Here is a 20,441-nt window from a genome sequence, read left to right on the forward strand (position 1 = left end):
ACGTGCTAATCACTGCACTACCAATTTTACCACGATAACAACAACAACTTCTTCAGCCCCGGTAAACACGACCTGCCTGATTTCCGCATTACGATTGACGACTCGTTCCGAAGTTATCTCCCCCGGCGCCGCTGCTGACGTCTGACAGCCATCACGTCTCCTTGATAAAAGACTAAAATGAATGCTCTGGGGTCCACTGGTCTGTTCTGGTTTTCTGACAGAATGAGCGAGTTAGGTGTCTGTCACTGTGTGCCCCGTGACTGGCTGGTGCCCCCCTGCCCATATATATCTATATTTATATCTATATCTCATCTTGTTAGCTGCACCGCTTATCCTCAGTAGGGTCGTGGGGGTGCTGGAGCCCATCCTAGCAATCATCGGGCAGTGGGCAGGGGACACCCTGAACCGGTTGCCAGCCAATCGCAGGGCACACAGGGACAGACAACTCGCTCGCTCATTCACACCGAGGGACGATTTGGACCGGCCAATCTGAAATGCATGTCTTTGGAATGTGGGAGGAAACCGGAGTGGTCGAAGGAAACCCACGCAAGCACGGGGAGAACATACAAACTCCGCCCCGTAAGTCCGGTAGCTGGATTTGAACCCACACAGGAGGTTCCCAAGACCTTAGAACTTTGCCACACACGCGCGCGCTAACCACTGCACCGCACTGTTCCTTGTAGATCTTGAAACACAGTTTTATTGAATTATTTATATCCACGTTTGGAAATTCCAAGAAAGTCAATAGCAATGTATATACATTTTCAACACGGTAGAGCGTTTATGAGTTTTTACCATGTTTTTTTAAGCTCTATCAAATCAGCTCGTTTTCTTCCGCCTTCTGGCCCCGCCTACCAGCACCTGGTTGCGCGCGCAGTGTCTGTGGGCTTCAGAGCGCCGCTACTCCTCCACACCAGCGGTTTATTTTTTTCGTGTATATTTTCACGGAGACCCACGGACAACTCCTTTCCCCTACCCTCATTTAAACCCCCCTCCTTTACTAAACAGACCTTTTTTGTGGGACGTACACAAAAGAAAAAAAATAAATAAATAAAAGAAAAAAAGCACGCTGACGTGCCGCATGGTGGGAATCTCCGACTCGCTTCAGAGTAAGCAGCTTCTTTTCTTTCAATTTTATCATTATTTTATTATTTATGTATTGTTGTATTTGTGTGTTTTAAGTATTATATTGGTGAGGAAAATTGTGACATTCATGTGCAAAAGACAAACATTTATGGTTTTGTTGTTTGCGGTTAAGAAAGCTGAGGGAAAACGTGTGAGTTGGGTGCATTTTTGTGATGCAAATTCATTTATTATTATATTATTTCCACCCCCTATGCCTCCCCGCGTGGGCTGTCTCGCGTGTTTGTGTTGTGCAGCGGTATGGTGATGGGGTTGCAGCAAAATTGGAAAGGTGTTCATTTTGTATCTTAATTGAAAATGATTTCTTTCAAGAGGGGAGGTTTTCAAAATGCAGGTTGTTGCGTAAACAACCAGCATCCTTCTAAGCGGCCATCTGCCCGCTGCGCACCTGCCAAATAGTAGTGATGGGTCGTTCGCGAACGAAACGGCTCTACGAAGTGAATATCGAGAGCCGGCTCCTTTGTCTCTTTTCCACTCTCTCTTCCCCCCTTTCTCTCTATCATTGTCTCTCTCCCTTCATATTTTTTCTCTGTTAGTTTATCTCTTTCGTCACTCTTTCTCTCCCTATCTCACTCTCTCAATATCTATTCCTCTGTTTCTTACTATTTTTTCTGTCCCTCTCTTTCCCTCTCTTTCCATTTCTGTCCATCTTTCTTTCTGTTTCTGTATTTTTCACTCTCTTTCTTTCCTACTGTCTCACTCTTCTCCCTCCCACTCCTCTCTCTATCTTTCTTTTTCTTTATTCCTCTCTTTCTCTCTCTTTATCCTTCTCTATCCTTCTCTCTCCTCTGCTCTCTGTTTCTCTCTTTCTCAATGTTTATCTTTCTATTCTTTTCTTCTCTTTACTTCCCTCCCTCTCTCGCTCTCTTTCTTTTCCTCTCTCTTTTCCTCTCTCTTTTTCTCATTTTTTGTCTTTTTCCTTCATCTTTCTCTATCCTTCTCTCTTGCTAAATGAACTTTCTCTCTCTTCCTCTCTTGATATTTTTCCCTCTTCCTTTTTATTTTTTTCTATTTTACTCTCTTTCATTCCCTCATATACTTTCCCTCTTATTGTCTCTTTATATTTCTTTTTTTCTATCACTCTCTTTTTCTCCCTCTTTTTTTCTTCATCCTCTGACTCCGCTCTCTCATCCTCCCTGTCTCTTTCTATCTTTTTTCTTACTTTTTTTGCTATTTCTCCCACTCTCCCTCTTCCTTTCTCCCTCTATCTTTCTCTCTGTCTATTTCTCTCTCTCTCTTTCTCTCTTCTCTCTCCCTCCCTGTTTATCTTTCTTTTTAACTCTCACTCTCTCACAAACTCTCTCTCTACTGCTCTCTCTTTCTCTCTTGCTCTCTTTATCTTTCTCTCTATCTCTCTCACTTCCTTTAACTTTCTACAGTTATATCTTTCTCTGTTGCTCTCTTTATCTTTCTGTTTCTCTTTTTTTCTCTCTTCCTCATTATGTTACACTCTTGTTTCCTGTCTCTTCATCCCTCTCTCTCTCTCATACTTGTTATCTTTCTCTTTCTTGTATTTTTCCTCTTTTTCTCTCTTTCTCTATCACTCTTTCTTAGCAGTAGCATAATATAATTTCAAATTTGAATCATTTGGTGCCTAATGTTTCATTATTATTGGTAATATATCAATAAGACAGAAGAAGTGTTTGGGAGACAAAAGCTGTCTCTTTTTTTGTGAGCCGAGCCGAAAGAGCCACTTCTCTAAAGAGAGCCAGAATTCGCATCACTACCAGATACCCAACGCCCCAACACCCTGCCCAAACACCCCCCCCCCCCCCCCTCCGCAACCAAAGCGAGGTCAAACGCATGCAAGTGGCCTTGCAAACATGTTGTGGCTGCAACGATTTTTTTCTGTTTATGATTTGTGACACCCTCACCCGCCAATAGCCCCCCCCTCAAAGATACACAAATCCCCCCTCCCTCAAAAATGGCATTGCACGAAATGAAAATAAATTTTTTAATTAAAAATCTCGAAATAAAACTGATATTTGAAGGATAGGACAAATACTGATCCTCCGTATCCTCATTTATACGGTAATCTTTTTGTTGCCCCACACCCCCATGGCAATACAGTACACAGTTTCATGGGGCTATGAAAATAAAATATTTGGTTTCAGTAATTGTATAAGTAGAAAAGCAATCATGTTGTAGCCCAAAAAATGGGGAATATATTTTTGGGGAATTATTGATTAATTAAAGAAAACTACACACAGTTAAAAGCAAAACTTTTTTTAGAACCCCCCCCACCCAAAGAATCTGTGTAAGAAATCATTTTAGCTTAAAATTGAAAAAAAGGAAGAAATTTACATAAGTAAAAAGAGACTGATAAAAGCAAAGTAAGTGCTTGAATAAAAAAAACTACATTCAGAGCTATTTTCATTATTTTTAAAAACATATCTTTTTTAAAAAAAAAACTGAAATATGACATCCCCAAAAACATTTTCTATTAAAATCTTGTGTTATTCACACCTCTTAGAAGTTAAAAAGTTTTAAAAAGATTTAATTATATCATATATTATAAAACATAAACTATCATATAAATATTTTCAAAATAAATGAGAAACTTTGTATTTTTTTCTACATAACATGAGCCTTACCTAGGAGGACACTGACATCTTAGTTGGCTATCTCAAAAACATGGGGAGGAAAAAATGAGAGGAAAAACTGTCATTTTGAGTCTCCGTGGTTCGCAGTCTGCCTTCTTAGCACTTGTCGTCCTTTGCACGAAACAAACAGTGGCATTGAGCGGTCAAATATTACACACTGTCCCTTTGAAAATGAAGCAATGAAAAGCAAGACCAACAAATTCCATCAGGTTTGTCTATTTATTGATTTTCCTACTGACGGATGTGACATTTCTGTCTCTCGAGCTCGTATGGATCGGCAAAGCTTTGCTGACTTTTGCAATGTGAGCTATTGACAAAATGAAGAACGGATTTCTGTGGTGCGGAGAAAAACAGGAAAAAAGAGCGAGAAAAAAAACGATAACAAAAGAGAAAAAGACCAAGTCAAGAAAAAGAGTGGGTAGGCCTGGAGAAAAGGGGAAAGAGAGAGACAGAGACAAAGAAAATGTGAGACAGAAATAGAAAAAGAACGAGATATAACAAAAGATACAGCAGAAAAAAGGGAGAAAAGTAGTTGACGAAAAAGAAAAAAAGAGAATAAGAAAGAACTAGAAAAAAAGAAGAAAATATAGACAAAAAAGAGGGAAATAAATAAGATAGAGAAAGAGACATGAGGAGAGTGAGAGAGAGAGAGAAAGGATGAGAGGAAGGATGATAACAAGATAGGAATAAGAGAGAAATTGAGAGAGAAAAGGGAAAAAGAGAGAAAAAAATAAAGAGAGAGGAAGGAAAATACAGTAAAAAAAAAAAAAAAAAAAAGAGAAATAAGTGATGGATGGAAATAAGTGTTGGGGATACAAGATAGAGAGAGCAAAAAGAAAAAAAATAGAGGGATGTAGAGAGACAAAGAGGAGAGATAAAGAAAGAAAGAAAAGAGAGACAGAAAGAAAACATGCTAAAGTGTCCCTGGCTTGAGGGGTAGCCTGCTAGCTAGCGTGGTTGCTAGCAAGATGGATGGACAGCTCGCTAGCTTGATAGCTAGATGGATGGCTAGAAGGATTGCTTGTGTGACAACTAGATAGGTGGATAAATAGGTTGATCTTTAGCCACAAAGCTACAAAGACAGCTAGTGGGATAGCTAGGTAGATGGCTAGGGAGATAGCTTGCAATCTTGCACGATTGCTGGCAAGATTGATGGATTGTTCCTTCACTTGATGGCTAGGAAAATGGCTAGCGTGTCAACTAGCTGGATGGATTAATTGGTTGATAGCTGGCTAGATGGATAAATAGGTTTATAGCTAGATAGATAGAAAACTAGGTAGATAGCTAGTGTGATAGCTAGTTAGATGGCTAGGGAAATATTTGTTAGCGAGATAAATAAATAGTATGCTAGCTTGATGAATAGATGGATGGCTAGAAAGAAAGTTAGTGTGACGGCTCATAGACACAGCTTGCTAGATTAATATATAGATTGAGAGCTACCTTGGGAGCTACCAAGTGTGTTAGATAGGTAGGCGCCTAGAGCTGCTGCTATTATGATTGCTAGCAAGATTGTTGGATAGTTCGCTTGCTTGCTGGCTAAATGGATGCCTAGAAATCTGGTTAGCGTGACAGCTAGCGAGCAGGATAACTAGATTTATAGTTAGCCACAAAGCTAGCTAGCGTGATTGCTAAGTAGATGGCTCAAGAGATAGCTTGCTAGCTAGCCAGATCGATAGATAATTTGCTTCCTTGATAGCTAGAAAATGTCTAGCGTGTCAACTAGCAAGATGGAAAACTAGGTTGATAGCTAGCCAGATGGATAATTAGGTTGATGGCTAGCTACAAAGATCGCTAGTGTGTCAACTAGCTAGAAGGATAAATAGGTTGATATCTAGCTGCAAAGATGGCTTGTGTGATAGCAAGTTAGATGGCTGGGGAGATAGATAGCTATGAGGCATGATTGCTAGCGAGATTGATGGATAGTTTGCAATATGGCGAGCGTGTCAACTAGCTAGATAGACTAATAAGTCAATAGCTATCTAGATCAGGGGTGTCAAACAGGCGCCCCGCGGGACAGTTCAGGCCCGTTAAGGGACTGAATCCGACCCACGAAACAACGCTGAGAGAAGCGCAAGAGAAAAATGAGCTGCAGGTTGAAATATGTCCAGGTGCCTCTCACAAACGCTGTACTTGTATTTCTCTCTCTCAGTCTCTCTCTCTCTCTCTATTCCTCCCTTTTCTCTCACTCTCTATGTCTCTCTCGTTCACTCTCTCTGTCTCTTTTTCTCTTTCTTTGTTCCTATTTGTCTCTTTCTCTCTGTGTGTCATTGTACCTTCTTTGGCTCTCTTTTCCTTTTTTCCTTTTCTCACTCTTTTCTCTTTTTCTCTCTCTCTTGCTTTGCCCTTCTCTCTTTCTCCCTTTCTCTCCTTCTATCCTTCTCTTTTCTTTCCTTCTCTCTTTCTCTCTTTCTATTTCTATTTCCATTCTATATCTTTCTCTCTCTCTCTCTCTCTCTTTCTATTTCCCTTCTATATCTTTCTCTCTCTCTCTCTCTCTCTTTCTTTCCCCCACTCTCGCTATTTCTCTTATCTCTTTGTTTCTCACACACTCTCTCTCTCTTTCTCCCTTTCTGTCTTTCTTTGTCCCATCCTCTCTCCTTTTCTCTGCCTCTCTTTTTCTTATTTCTTTCTCTTTTTCTTTATCTCTAATCTACTAGTCCCGCCCCCGAGAGAACATTAGTTCTATCGTGTGGACCCTGAGTCAAAATGAGTTTGACACCCCTGATCTAGATGGATAAATAGGTTCATAGCTAGCAACAAGGTTAGCTAGCATGATAGCTAGGTAGATGGCTGGGAAATAGCTGGCAAATTTGCTAGCTAGATGGATAGATACATCGCTAGCATGGTGAATAGGTGGATGGCTAGAAACAAAGCAAGAGTGACAGTTCATTAAACCGATAGATAGGTTGATAGTTAGCTAGCATGATGGCTAGCGAGACGGATGAATGGATAGTTTTCGAGCTTGATGTCTAGAAAGATAGCTAGCGTGACAGCTGGACGAGTGCAAAGTCAGCGGTGAAAATCCATTCCATTTCATCTTCCCCACAAAAAACATCCACAATATTTTTAGTCGTTTTTTTGTTGTTTTTTTTGTCTGTCGATTTTCTTTCGCCAATTCTGAAGCCAAATGTATCGGCTAATGAAGTGTTCATTCTGGAAGGAGACACGATGCACAGATGTCCGTTTTTCTCTGTTTCTTTTCCTCCATCTGGAGTCTGCTGATATTGTAATCGGCGTTATGCACGCGGCCTCGTCCCCGCAAAGCTTTTTCTTTTCCTTTTCTTTTTTTCCGATTCTCTTCGTATTCCCCAAAGATAAGCCCCTGCTGGATGTGATTGTGCGGACGCTCCGTGAATACAAAACCAAAAAAACGAAACGGCAAAGTGAAGACTTTACCTGGTGTCACCCGAATTCCGCGCTCAAACCTGGAGGCGGAGGGAAAAACAAGATTTGGATGATTCAATTAAAAAGAAAATGTTCCAGTTTGTCAGGAATTGTTTGCATCCTTTTTGTGCTAACTACGTTTTTTAGTCACAAATCGGTAAAGATGGAATCTGTCTTCTTCTTTTGTTTTTTTTTCCCATCGTGATGGTAAGTGGACTGCATATACATTTCTTTAAGTCACTGAAAATTTCCCAAAGCGCTTTACAATCTACTCCACACACTGATACAAAGGCGCTTATTAGCGGCTTTAGAGGTTCAGTGTTTTGCCCAAGAACACTTTGACATTTAACTTGGGAAGCCGGGAATAGAACTTGCGACCTCTTGGGCCCAAGATGAGCGCTTTACTTTGGTCAGCTACTGCTTCCCCAACGATGAATTATCATATTTGCTATATTGAATATAATTTATTTTAAAAATTAACTGATTTTCATTATTATTTCTATTGTATCAAATCTTATTTTTAGATGGAAAACTAGATTGAATTTGTAATTTATGTATTTATTTTTAAATTATTCACTTTCATTTTTATTGAAATTATTACCATCTATCATCTACAGTATATTGTATTAAATATTAGTTTTAAAACTAGAGAACTGAAGAAATGGTGCACCTACAACACTAACGGTTAAGGGATACAACCACAACCCTATCTATCTATCTACCCTGGTCATATCCCTCAGGAGGGGTGACCGACAGCAAGACAAATACGTACATAAAAACAAAGAAAGAAAAAGGGAAAAAGTAGCAAAAAAACACACACAAAAAAATTTGGACATTGGCCACCCCTAATGCCCAAACAACTTAAGCACATCGGCATCCAAGTTGGTCATGCTTTCGTCCCTCCAGATGAAACGGGACACAAGAAAGCAGCCATGTCACTCGGGGCAGGGTGACACAACACAATCTTCTGTTCAACAGCAGGGCCCTCTTCAATGGTTTACCCCTCCCGCATCATACAGGTGCTCTGCCCATCCCTTAGAACGCGTCCAAACATCCCACTATCCTTTTACAACACCTCTCCACTCATACCTAGCACCAACAAGCGCTCTAGCTTCCATTATATTTAGACCTCTTAACTGCAGTGCACTCATAACACCATTCATCCACGTCAATCGGGGCCTTCCTCTTGGTCTCCTTCCATTGACTTCTGCTCTGTAGATCCTCTTCAACATTCGCTCCTCATTCATCCTCTCCATGTGTCCAAACCAACCGAGTACTCTCTTATCCACATGCTTGCTCAGTTCCACTACTACTCCAGTTCTGTCTCTCACAATTTCTTTTCTCAATCTATCCAATCTTGTCACTCCTAACATACTCCTCTAACACTTCATCTCAAAAACATTTTATTTCCTTCTCAAATCTGCGTTCAGGCTCCAAGTCTCTGCACCATACAACACAGTCGGCACAATCACACTCTCATACAGTCCCCTCTTAACATCCATACTCATACTCTTGTTGTTCATCACTCTCCTCAGAGCACCCAAAACCTTGCTTCCTTGATTCACTCTGTGCAATACCTCGCACTCCATTCCACCAACTGCAGCCACATCACAACCCAAGTACCTAAAGCTTTCAACTTCTTCCAGCACCTGTCCATGCAACTTTATTTCTAACGCCATGCCCACTCCATCACGTGAACACTTCATCACGTTACTCTTCCCAACATTCACACATAACTTCAACCACAACCGACCTTATTTAATAGTAATTAAAGAAAGAAAACGCGAATGTAAGCCTTCCCCTCGGAAAATGCTTGTCTACTAGTGATCCCAAGAGCCAAGAAGAAATCCTCATGTTCAGAAGCGTTCTCTATTTCAGCCACGGTGCTGTGGAATGCTCTGCCCTCCGAGATTCAACCGGACACTCAGTTGTTTCCTATTCTTCATGTTGATGATGTCTGTGTATTGTCCTTTGAGACTTTATGGGCTATGCAAATAAACATAACTTGACTTGAATGTTTAATTTAATTGTATTCATTTTCCAAAATTCTTTAAATATCCTATTTATTTTATTTAAATTAGTATTATTTATTATTGCTATGATATTAAATCTAAATTATTAGTAAAGCTAAAAAACAGAATCGTTTATCTAGTTTTGTTTAATTCTTAAAAGATTTTATTTAAATCATTTTTTTATATTATTTTAATAATTATTCATTCTACAGAGAAAGCAAGAGTCTTATTTCATTTTGATTTTATTTATGATTTCGATTTTTTTAAATATGATTTTTTTTTAAACCCATTCATTCAATCATTTGCAATCACTACTGCATCAATGTGGCCAAATAAGGATACTGCACTTTAACTGTCACGTAACATTTTTCTCAATTATCAGAACCTTTTGGATCATGTCTGGTTCATTGTAGGAAAAAAAGGGGGGAAACAAGTGGAAGTTCTGAGAAAGCCCGGACCTACTGGGCAGGGCTTGCCTTTCCCGGTGCCGTTGGGCATCTACAAAAAAACATCCTGCGTCCGTTTACATCCTGAGCAGGCCAATCCCTGTTCTGGTTCCTTTTCTGGTTCCTTTTCTGGTTCCTCTAAATCGGAAGGGCCATTGTGTGGCCGACCCTTGGTTCCTGGGCTCTTTTTCACTGCAATCTGCGCTATTTGGGGAGAAATGTTCTGCTAGCGCCTTCTTTCAGATCTTGCTTTAGCAAGCTTTTATGCTATCTATCCACTTACCTTTCTATTTAGCTATCAGGCTTGAAAGTTATCTACCCTTTTAGCTTGCTATAAAGCAAGCTTGCTATCTACCTATCTAATTGGATTTCTAGCTGTCACGCTAGCTAGCTTCCTAGCCATCAATCGAGGTATCAAGCTACCTAGCTTTCTTTTTGGACATCTAGATAGATTTTTAGCCATTTAGCTTTCAGTCTCACTAGCTATCAAGTTATTAAACTTGCTAACTTTCTAGCCATCTTTCCATCTGGCTAGCTATCATGCTAGCTACTTTAATGACCATCCATCTATATAGGGCTATTGAGGTATTACATTTGTGAGCTTTCTATTAGTCCATCAATGTATCACACTAGCTATCTTTCTGAATATCTATAGGGCACCTCGATAGCTTTTTAGTCATTAAGAAAGCTATCACTCTTTCTAGCTAATGAGCTACCACACTAGCTAACTTTCTTATCTATCTATCTATCTATCTATCTATCTATCTATAAATCAGGCATCTATCCGTCTAGCTAGATATCTAGCTGTCATGCTAAGTTAGATATGTTTCTATCCATTCCTATAGATATCAAACTACCTAGTATTATGAAGTTCTAGCTAGCTTTTGAACAGCTAGGTATCTAACAAGCTTTTTATCTCGCTAAATCTCATACTACCACGCTACAAGCTTGGTTTCTAGCCATCTATATAGCTATTAATTGTTCTAGCTATGTCTCAAGATGGTAGTTAGCTTTAAATTTAGCATTCAAGCAAACTATCAAGGTATCACACTATCAAGCTTTCCAACCGTTGATTAATAAATCACGCTCACTTGCTTACTGAAGATCTCGCTGGCTATTGGACAGTCAGATGGCTAGATATCGTTTGAGCCACCTAGCTATCTATTCATCTGGCTCGATATCAAAATATAACTCTGGCAAGCCATCTCGTGATTCTTCTAGCTATTTATCCATCTGCCTAGCTATCAGGCTATTATAGTTCTAGCCATCTATCTGAGAATCAAGCTAACTATCGATCCATCTGTCTGTCAATCAAGCAAGCTATCCACCCTTCTAGCGAGATATCTAGCTGCCAAGCTAGCTACATTTCTAGCCATCCATCTTGGTATCAAGTCAGCTAAAATTAGGAACAACTAGCTAGCTATTGAACAGCCTGGTAGCTAACAAGCATTTAACCCATCTTGCTAGCTCTCAGACGACCACGCTAGCTTGGTTTCTGGCGATCTATATAGCTGTCAATCCATCCAGGTATCTCTGAAGATACCATGCTAGCTAGCTTTTTTTGCCATCGATTTAGCATTCAAGCTAACTATCAAGGTATCACACGAGCAAGCTTTTGAGCCACCCAACAAAATAATAAGATAGCTTTTTTTCTAAGAACATTTTGTTAGCTATCATGCTTGCTAGCTTCCTGGCCATCTATCTAGCTATCCATCTAGCTGTCTAACTAGGTGTTGAGAACATGTTTCTCAATTTTCATACTAACTTTACACTGAGCAGCAAATTGTTTGTTTGTTTTTTCATCGAACGCACCCCAACCCCTCCATGCCAATTTTCGATAATTGCACCATTTCCTGGTTTAAAAAGAAGTTAAACAAAATGAGGCTTTTTACTCTCGACCGCCTGGCGAGAAAATTGAGCGTCGTCTTCTCGGAGCACTTTCTCAAAGGGACTTCTTTTTTCTCCGGAAAAATAATTGCCACTTTTCCCGCAACAAAACAATTGGCGGCAAAAATTTCTATCGACGACAACTCGATATTGATTCCTTCGGAAGGGGAAGCAAAACATCTCCAATTGCTGTCAATTGCTCCTTGAGTCTCCTTAGGAAAAGGGTTCTGTTACTTATTCCTCCTCCTTTTGTCATTGTCTGCTATACTAAACGAAAAATATGTAAACCTATAAATGTGTGGGTGGTTGTAGTTAAAGCGTACACTGTTTGTTTCATCTGAGTGATTTTGACAAAGACCACACGTAGTCACTTATTCCTCCCCTTTCTGTCAAATATTTAGGTGCTTTTAGACATTTTTTCATCCATGTATTTTTTAGCATGAACAGTCATATTTGATTGGGATTTTATGGGGGGTAAGTACATAATTCTTTTTTTCATGCTATCCCCATTAAAATATGGAAACTTATAATTATTTTGGTGGTAGTTTGCTGTTAAAGTCAACACAGTTATTTCATTTAAATAAAAGATCGTATTTAGTTCCTAATTCCTTCCCTTTCTGTCAATGTTTGCATGCTTTCCCCATTAAAATATGGAGAGGAAAAATGTTTGGGTGCTTTTAGTTCAAGAAGACACTGTTTTTCAATATGTGTGATTTTGACAAAGACCAGTTCACATTTGATGGGCGTATTAGGTGGAGGAATAAGTAATAAAACCGTTGCATCATATCCTCATCAGAATTTGGAAATGCGTGATTCTGACAAAGATCGGATCCCATTTGGTCAAGTTTAAGGGTGAGGAATAAGTAACTGAACTGCATGACAATTGAATCACAATTAAAATAAGGAAACCTATAAATATTTGGGTGCCCTAAGTTGAAGTAGACACTTATTTTTCAAAAACTGTTGTGAAGCTTTTAGTTCAAGCAGACATTTTTCATCCGTGGGATTTTGACAAATATAGTATCACATTTGATGGGGCTTTTCTTTGGGTAGGGGGGGATAAGTAACTGTTTGGATGGAAATGCTTCAGCATCAAGAGAAAGAGGCGGGTCCAGATGGCGGGGGACCCGCATCACACTTGGGGAATCTTCTGCTCTTTTCCTATGCCGCCATCTTGGCATATCAGTCCCCCCTCCTGAGAGAAACGCTAACCCTGCCCCCCTCCCCCAAATGATTCTTGAAAACCGTTTTTTGTTGTGTGTGTGTGTGTGTGTGTGTGTGTGTGGGTGGGTGGGGCGGGAGGGGTGGGGGGTTGGCGTTCAAACAATCGGCATCCGTCGGGGGTCCGGACGGCGCTCTCATTTAATCGATTAATTGCCCACCCGGGGAAGGGGTCGGCCACGACTGGTGAATATCGATGACAACAGTGGTCCCGACAAGCACGAAGACGGAATGGGCCTGTTTTTAGCGTAAAAGCTAATTTGCTTGCTTACAATAACAACAAAATACAAACATGTTTATTAGTAATGTTCCTTTACTGATTAGAGACAATTTCTTGCTTTTTTATTGATTCTCAATAACATTCCAATGTGATGCTATTAGACTAACACTGAAGTTATTTATTGAAAAAAAAATCATGAATAAAGCCACTCTGTCTTTCTGATCTCGCTAGCTATCTAATTGGCATGTGAACTGGCAAGCTTTCTAGTCATCTATGAAGTTGTCACCCTAGCAAGGTTGATAGCAGAACAAAACAGCTCCTTCAAGATGCTTTAAAAGTATCCATCTATCTAAAAAACTATCCATCTATCGTCTAGTTAGCTATAAGGCTATCACACTAACTACCCTCCCAGTCAGCTGTCTTGATATCTATTAATCCAGAGAGCTATCCATCCAACTATCTATATATGATTTATAAAGCAAGCAAGCTGTATATCAATCTTGCGATCTTGCTAGCTATCATGCTAGCTCTCTCTCGCCAGCGTGTTTTGTTGCGGGTCCGGCGAAGCGCGAGGAAAGGGCAAGCTAACGGCAGCGGAGCGCGAAGTTGGTGTCGCCCAGATGGTGAGCTGTCAGCACCTACCTCGGCACCAGTGCGTGCCCCCTCGTGCTCGACCGCGGCAGATGGCGCTGGTGGCACCTCTTGCATCTGAGAATCGGGGGAATTAGTCGAGAACATTTGTATGAAAAAAATTGTATTGGAGGAATGAAATATAGCTACAAAGCTAGTGAGTTATCTGACTATATAATCCTAAAAATCAAGTTGTAAAAATAATAGTTAAAAATACAGTATAAATGTTTTTTTTAAATGCAAAAGGATGTTGTCTTTCCCGCCTTTGCCAGCATCTTTGGCGTCGCCTTTGTGAGAGCGAGCGGCATCTGCGCCAAGCTAGCTTGCCACTGTTTCCGCACGGGTGCCGCATGCCAGGCAAGCTGGCGCTGGCGCCAGTCCAGGAGGTGTGCTGGCATTCGTCTGGTGCCAGCCGACAGAAACAAACAGCATTCAATAGTGCCCCCGCTGGTGTTGCTTGAATGTTGCTCCGGTCAAAAAAAAGTTACAAAGTTTTAGTTAATAATAAAACCCTAGTGGGGTTAAAGTACTTCATTCATTGAAATAAAACAATTAGAAGCAAAAACACATGTACTTTTCCAATGTTTCCTCCTATAGCCACTCACGTTATCTCCTTGGCTACATGCTATGACTCACTGCTAAGCCGCTGATATTTTTGTTGCTGAGTCTCTTGATTCAGGCATCTGACGCCTGTCATCTCCAATATTCTTTTTACTGTTTCCTTCTCTAGCCACTTAAGTTGGCCACATGGCTGCAGGCTATGACTTGCCACCAGCTACATGTAAATCTAGCTTGCTTTGTCCTTCAGTGTCATAAATGTCGCAGAGTTCCCTGATTCAGACAGCTGGCGCTTGTAATCTTGAACTTCTTTGACTGTTTTTTTCTCTAGCTACTCATAAATATGCTTCTTTCGTCCTTCTGTGTCAAGAATGTCAAGGAGTTCCCCAAATTGTCGTCACCTGGTGGCCCCCGTCATATTTATGGTAAAAGGTCTGCATTTATATAGCGCTTTTCAAGTCAATGAAGACCTCCCAAAGCGCTATACAATGCTATTTATCTTTTATCTACAAGTTCCTTCTCTGGCCATTTATGAATAAATAGGTAACGTTTGTAAATAAAGCTTACTTTATACTTTAGTCATCCGAGCGTTGCTGAGTTCCCCCTTGTCATCTTTAACCCGTTTTATTACTGTTTCCTTCTCGAGCCACTCACAACTAATGGTGCTTGTATTCTTGTTTTTTTTCCTACTGTTTCCTACCCTAGCCACTCATACATAAATATAAAAACCTTATGATTAAAGCCTGCTTCACCTTTCAGTGTAACTATGTTCCCCGATGTAGGGATCTGCCGCCTGTCATCTTAAACTTGTTTTTCCTTTTTCTCTTTTTAGCCACTCTTCCATAAATAAATAAACTTTGTGAATAAAGCTTTCTCCGTCCTTTGTAGCTTCTTCCGCTAGCTGCTTAAGTTAAACACTTTCATCTGCTCGGACCAACTACCAGCTACAACAATCTGAGGTGGGAAATTTTTACACACTGTCACTTTAAAATCGTTTTATCTCAAAACATATTTTCCTGAAGAATGTTTAGGATTTTTGCATGCTCAGTTGAATTGAAGAGGGAAAAACTGCATATGTTTTGTTGGGTGTCTGTGCGTGTGTGTGGGTGTGTAAGCTATAATTTTGGCAGCCATGTTTGTGTGTTAATATTTGTGGTGACAGAACAGATGGCGTTCAGACCTTCAGCGTAGCATTGATGAATCCCCTTCTGTTTTTTTTCCTTTTTTTTTTTGCTGGCTCGGCACAGTGTAAACACAGCGGCAGGATGCACAGTTTTTTTTCATTTCCCAAATGTGAAAAAATGTAAATATATTGCAAGATTTTATGTCAACCTAATGCATTTAAAAATGTTGTAAAAATAATATAAAGAAGAAAATTTAGTGAATCATACATAAAAGCTAGGGTGAGGCTAAGCATTATAAATGTGGTTGGCTGGATACCGCTAACCACTAGGGTTCGTAGGGATACCATTTCCCGTGGAGTGTTGGGCAAGTATACATAAATAAAACATTGTTCAAAAAGAATCTCTAGAAGGAAATACTGGAAAATACAATTAACCGAAGAGGGGAGAATATTATATATTTATATTTTTATAAACGCATCAAGAAATTAAATTACAAGCAAAAAACACATGTACTTGTGAATGTAATTTTCTACTGTTTCCTTCTCTAGCCACTCAGGTTAACCACTCTGCTGCAGGCTCTGGCTCGCCGCTAGCCGCTATTGTTGTTTTTAGCTGCTCCTGGTTCATCCTTCTGTGACACAGCTGAACGTCACAGAGTCCGATCTTAACAGAATCTTCCACTTTTTCCCGACAGCTTCATTCTCTAGCGACTCATTTTAGCTACTCAGTTGTCTGCTAGGGCTTGCTATTAGATGCTATTGTTAGATGCTTTGTATTAATAAAGCTTGCTTCCTCCTTTGGTGTCACGAAAGTCGTCGGGTTCGGTGATTCCATCCATCTGCTGCTTTTTCCCCACTGTTTCTGTCTCTGGTCGCTCAAATTACATGAAAAATTCCTGAGAATTTAAAATAGGTAAAAATCAAAATTATATTTATCCAGTGGGGAATTATTTTTCATCGTTACTAACTGTTTTAGATTTCATTAAAAAACAGATATAAAAACAAAAACAAAAACAAGATTCATGGAAATATGGTAAATATCAGAAGGGGAAAAATAGCATTATAAAAATTTAGTATTTTGGTAAAAATCACAACTTCTGTACAGAAACTTCAATTTCATTTAGAATGTTAACATATGATGAAATATTTCAACTTGATTGAAAAACCATATGAATTCAACATTAAAAATCTAAAGACATTGGTCTAATAGTGGCTTTTAAAAATAAATCAATTCTTAGCCCACTACAGGGTGACCCACTGTCATTTTAGTGTAAACAACGTTTAGCCGCTAATAATGAAAGACAGGAGGGGGCATATCAAATGGGAGGCACAACTACTTTTACCCCATCCAATTTTTTGCAAAGCACTGTTTCTGGTGTTTTTCAGGGATGTGTTTCATGATTACCTAATTTTGAAATGTATAGTTTGAATGTGTTAAAAGTACACGTCAGAGTCCAAAAATAAAGGTTATTATTATTTGGTAGAAGAATGGATTAAAAAAAAAACGTATTCATTTCTTTGGTGCAGAATATTACATTGTTATTTGTCACGGTTGCCCATGGCGCCCAATGGGCCCCGCCCGTTTGGCGCCAGCTGCGGCTCGTTGACTGATTGGCTTCCCTCCTATTTAAACTCAGTGCTCTCACTCATTCTTTGTCAGTCCGTCAATGAACCTCTGCACCCGCAAGACGTGGGTTTTGACTCTGTCCGGTTTCCTGCCTGTGTTTCCTGCCCAGTATCGATCGTTCCCATCTATTTTTGTCCTGTTTAATATCAATCTCCAGTTGCGTTCGGCTAATTTATTCTGTTTGTTATCGATCTCCAGTGTCTAGTAGCGTTCCCGTCTGGTTTGTCCTGTTTAATTTCGATCTCCAGTGTCTGGCATCGTTTCCGTCCTGCTTGTCCTGCTTGTCATCGGACTCCAGTCTCCAGGGCCTGATATCAATCCTGTCTGTCCCGTGCTGTCCGTTATCGACCCCTATCTGTCCAATATCTGCTTGTGCAATTGATATCGCTCTCGTCGGCCTCATTCCACGCCAGACTGCTGCCTTGCGTCTTCCCCCCAACAATCGCCAAATCCCTGGCGTTTTGGGTTAACGTGCATGACTGCCCAATTTCCTGTAAAATAAAGCTTGTGTGAGAAATGTCACGCATCTGGTTCCTCCTCCTGTTCCGGTTCTTGACATTATTAGTAATATACTGAACAAAGAGACCCTCCCCAAAAACCTTTTTCTCTTTTTTCCTGCTTTTTTCTTCCTTTTATTTCTTTTTTCCTTTTTCTCTTTCAATGTTTTCTTAATTTGTTTCTTTTTCTTCTTCTTTTTTATGCTCTCTTTCTATTTTGTTCTCCATTTTCCTTTTTCATTTTTGTTGTTGTTTTTTTTTTATATTATTTTTCCTTTTTTTTCTTAGTTTCTCCTTGTTTTCTTCTTATTTTCTCTTTTTTTCTTTATTTTATTTCATTGTTTTTCCTTTTTCCTCAGCTTTTTACCTTTTTTTTCTTTTTTTTTTCCTCTACTTTTTCCGTTTACGTTTTTTGTTTTTTTTAACTTGCTTTTTCTTTGTTTTTGCTTTTTCCTCTTTTTCTCATTTCTTTTCTTTTTTTTCTAGACTGCCCTCCCCACTACATCCAGTTACTTTTGGTGGGCAGAGCCTATATGTGGGTGGTCACTGCCACCCCCATGCTCCCCCTGATCACGCCCCTGATCTAAAAAAATGTTCCAAACGTCAATGGTCAACACACTAAACATCACAAAGTTTTGGTTCTCAATGAATTGAAAACAAAAATGCTGTCACAAAAGTGTTTTTAGTGAGGCACTGGAGGCACTCAAAAACAAAAACTACTGGAAGAAAAATGCAGTACAACGATGAGGAACTTTGCTCGACCTTGACGTGAGGAATAAAGTTTTGACATAATTGATCAAAAACTTATGATCCATTGTTAGCTTAGCTTCGGACAATTTTGAGTGATAAAGTTGACAAAAAACTCTTTTAGGTAACCAAATGTTGCCGTATTTCAAACCCTGACTGAACAGTGTCGCATTTTATTTATTTATTTTTCAAGAAAAAGGCTAAAAAAAGAAGACGAGATTACACTATTTATTTATTTAATTAAAATAATTGTTTTAATAATTGGGAAACATATCTAAAGTCACGATGAAAAATCTAAATTATCATCACCATTCAACTTTTTTCTTTAAATCATTTTTATCAACATTATCAAACATTATAAAATGATTTCAAGCATAATCCAAAAATTATAAAGGGAAAATGTTTCATACAAAGGAGTACATTAGAGCAAATACAATTGACAAAGTATTACAAAAATAGATAAACATATATTTACTGTACTTCATGTGAAAAAATATTGTTATTACCAATGTAATTTTTGGGAGGATTTACATTTTTTTAAAATTAAGATTTAAAAAATAAAATCAGAGAAAGGAAAAAACTAAACATTATGAATTGAAAAATATTAAAACATATTTTACAAAATAAATAAAACATAAAAAATGGAAAAATACCTCCAGAGACAATACAGTTTTTATTACAACTTACAGTTGTTATCTTAATGCTTTTTTAAGCTGGTTCAGTAAGCAGACTTAATTTTTAGCAAAAGCATTCTGATTTGTGAATTATTTGCAATAATTGCGATTATTTGTATATTTTAACAACAAAACAGATTGGATTTTGCTATTTTGTTTCAATTTGTGATGTTAAAACCAAGCGGGCTGCAACTGACGATTGTTTTAAAAATTGATTAATCCGAAGATAATTTTTTCGATCAATCGATGAATCGGATTTTTAAAAAACACATTACTAATTCCCTCTTCTTCCTTCAAATATTAACATTTTGTGGACAAATAAGAAAATAGTGCACGAAAACGAATATTTTACAATTTAAACAAAAAAAAAACAGTTTTTGTCAAATAACAAACAAAATACATACAAGTGTACACCAGCAAATACGTAGTATACTTTTTAAAGTGCAAAAAAAGAAAAAAATGAAAAGGCATGTTTTTTGTTTAAAGGGACATGAGCTTTTTTTAGTACAAGAAATCATTGCAAAGCTGAAAACCCAGCGACACGTATTAACATTAACATTCCAAGTGTTTGTCAAATAGCATAACAATAAACAGAAATACATACAATTTAATGGCATACATCTGTAAATGCCTAGGATTGTCTTTCAAAAAGTGCCAAAATAAAGATATTTTTGCTGTTTAAGGGGACTTGAGCTTTTGGAACAAAACCCAGTAACACGATTTTCAATATTAACAAGCAAAAACTAACTAAAATCGCTAACTTTCCCTTCTTTGACAACTTTGCATTACAATGCAAATATGTGAGCATGTCAATGAGGATCATGTTGAGGATGCTCTCAGTGATGACAGCTGCTTGCTGTGGCGTGCATGATGTTTCTTTCTCATCATGGAGCTTGTCATTGTTTGCTGTTTTCTATTGAGATAAGAATGCATAGTGTGTGTATTATTACGGCACCAATTACAAGGACACAATTATTACTCAGACTTTGCCAGAAAAATAAAACTTGGTACTCAATCTTGAACTTATTAACACAATTTTGTTCAAGTTAAGCTTTTTCATAAAGCACAAATGAACACTGCTAAAGCCTACTCCCTTTGGGCACATGTTTATGATAACACAGATGCTCCCCTGCTTACGAACGAGATACATTCCCGATGATTGTTCGTAAGTTGAATTTGTTCGTATGTTGCTTTAGTGCTATATTTTGTATGGAATGCATGTTTAAGGTTTATATAAGTACGTTTAAGGCTTGTATTAGCTACTTCCTCCTCCGTGGTAAAAAGTGGCCGAAAAAAAGCGATCCAACCATTTTCTCAACCGCATCAAGCTTTCTTTTTCCACTTTTTTCTCAAATAAAATGGCTCGCCCCTTCTTTACACTTTACACCAACCATATTGAATGGATGCACGATATATTAAACAATAAATATGTCAACGTTTTTAGCGCGCTAGAGATACAGTACAGTATGTTTACACACAAACTGGGACTGTGACAGGTAGAGGAAGCTGGTGGATGCTGGGTGAGCTCTCACCGCGCCACACGCTGGTCGCTGCGGAAAGAGGCACTAGCGCAGTACAAAATCAAACTTACAGCAATGTCCGGACATTTTTCAACATCCCGAAAAAAATCTTCGTGTGTTCCCGTTGTTCGGAACTCGAATGTTCGTGA

At 38.9% G+C, this 20,441-nt stretch overlaps 1 protein-coding gene across 3 annotated transcripts in view; it reads left to right on the plus strand.

Moving 5' to 3' along the window:
* Nucleotides 1-909: 909 nt before the first annotated feature.
* The window catches only part of runx1t1 (RUNX1 partner transcriptional co-repressor 1), a 67,528-nt gene continuing 47,996 nt past the window's right edge, over nt 910-20,441 (plus strand). For 2 of the 3 annotated variants that reach the window (XM_088328419.1, XM_088328420.1), the window contains exon 1: nt 910-1,109. In XM_088328419.1, the coding sequence (XP_088184545.1) occupies nt 1,082-1,109 (28 nt within the window). In that variant the 5' untranslated portion in view covers nt 910-1,081. Of the gene's footprint in view, nt 1,110-14,992; nt 15,064-20,441 lie in introns of all 3 variants that reach the window. The other variant, XM_088328421.1, reaches the window with a different exon arrangement.

The sequence above is a fragment of the Urocampus carinirostris genome, chromosome 2 (assembly GCF_059441175.1).
Source record: "Urocampus carinirostris isolate Australia breed hairy pipefish chromosome 2, RoL_Ucar_1.0, whole genome shotgun sequence".
NCBI lineage: Eukaryota > Metazoa > Chordata > Actinopteri > Syngnathiformes > Syngnathidae > Urocampus > Urocampus carinirostris.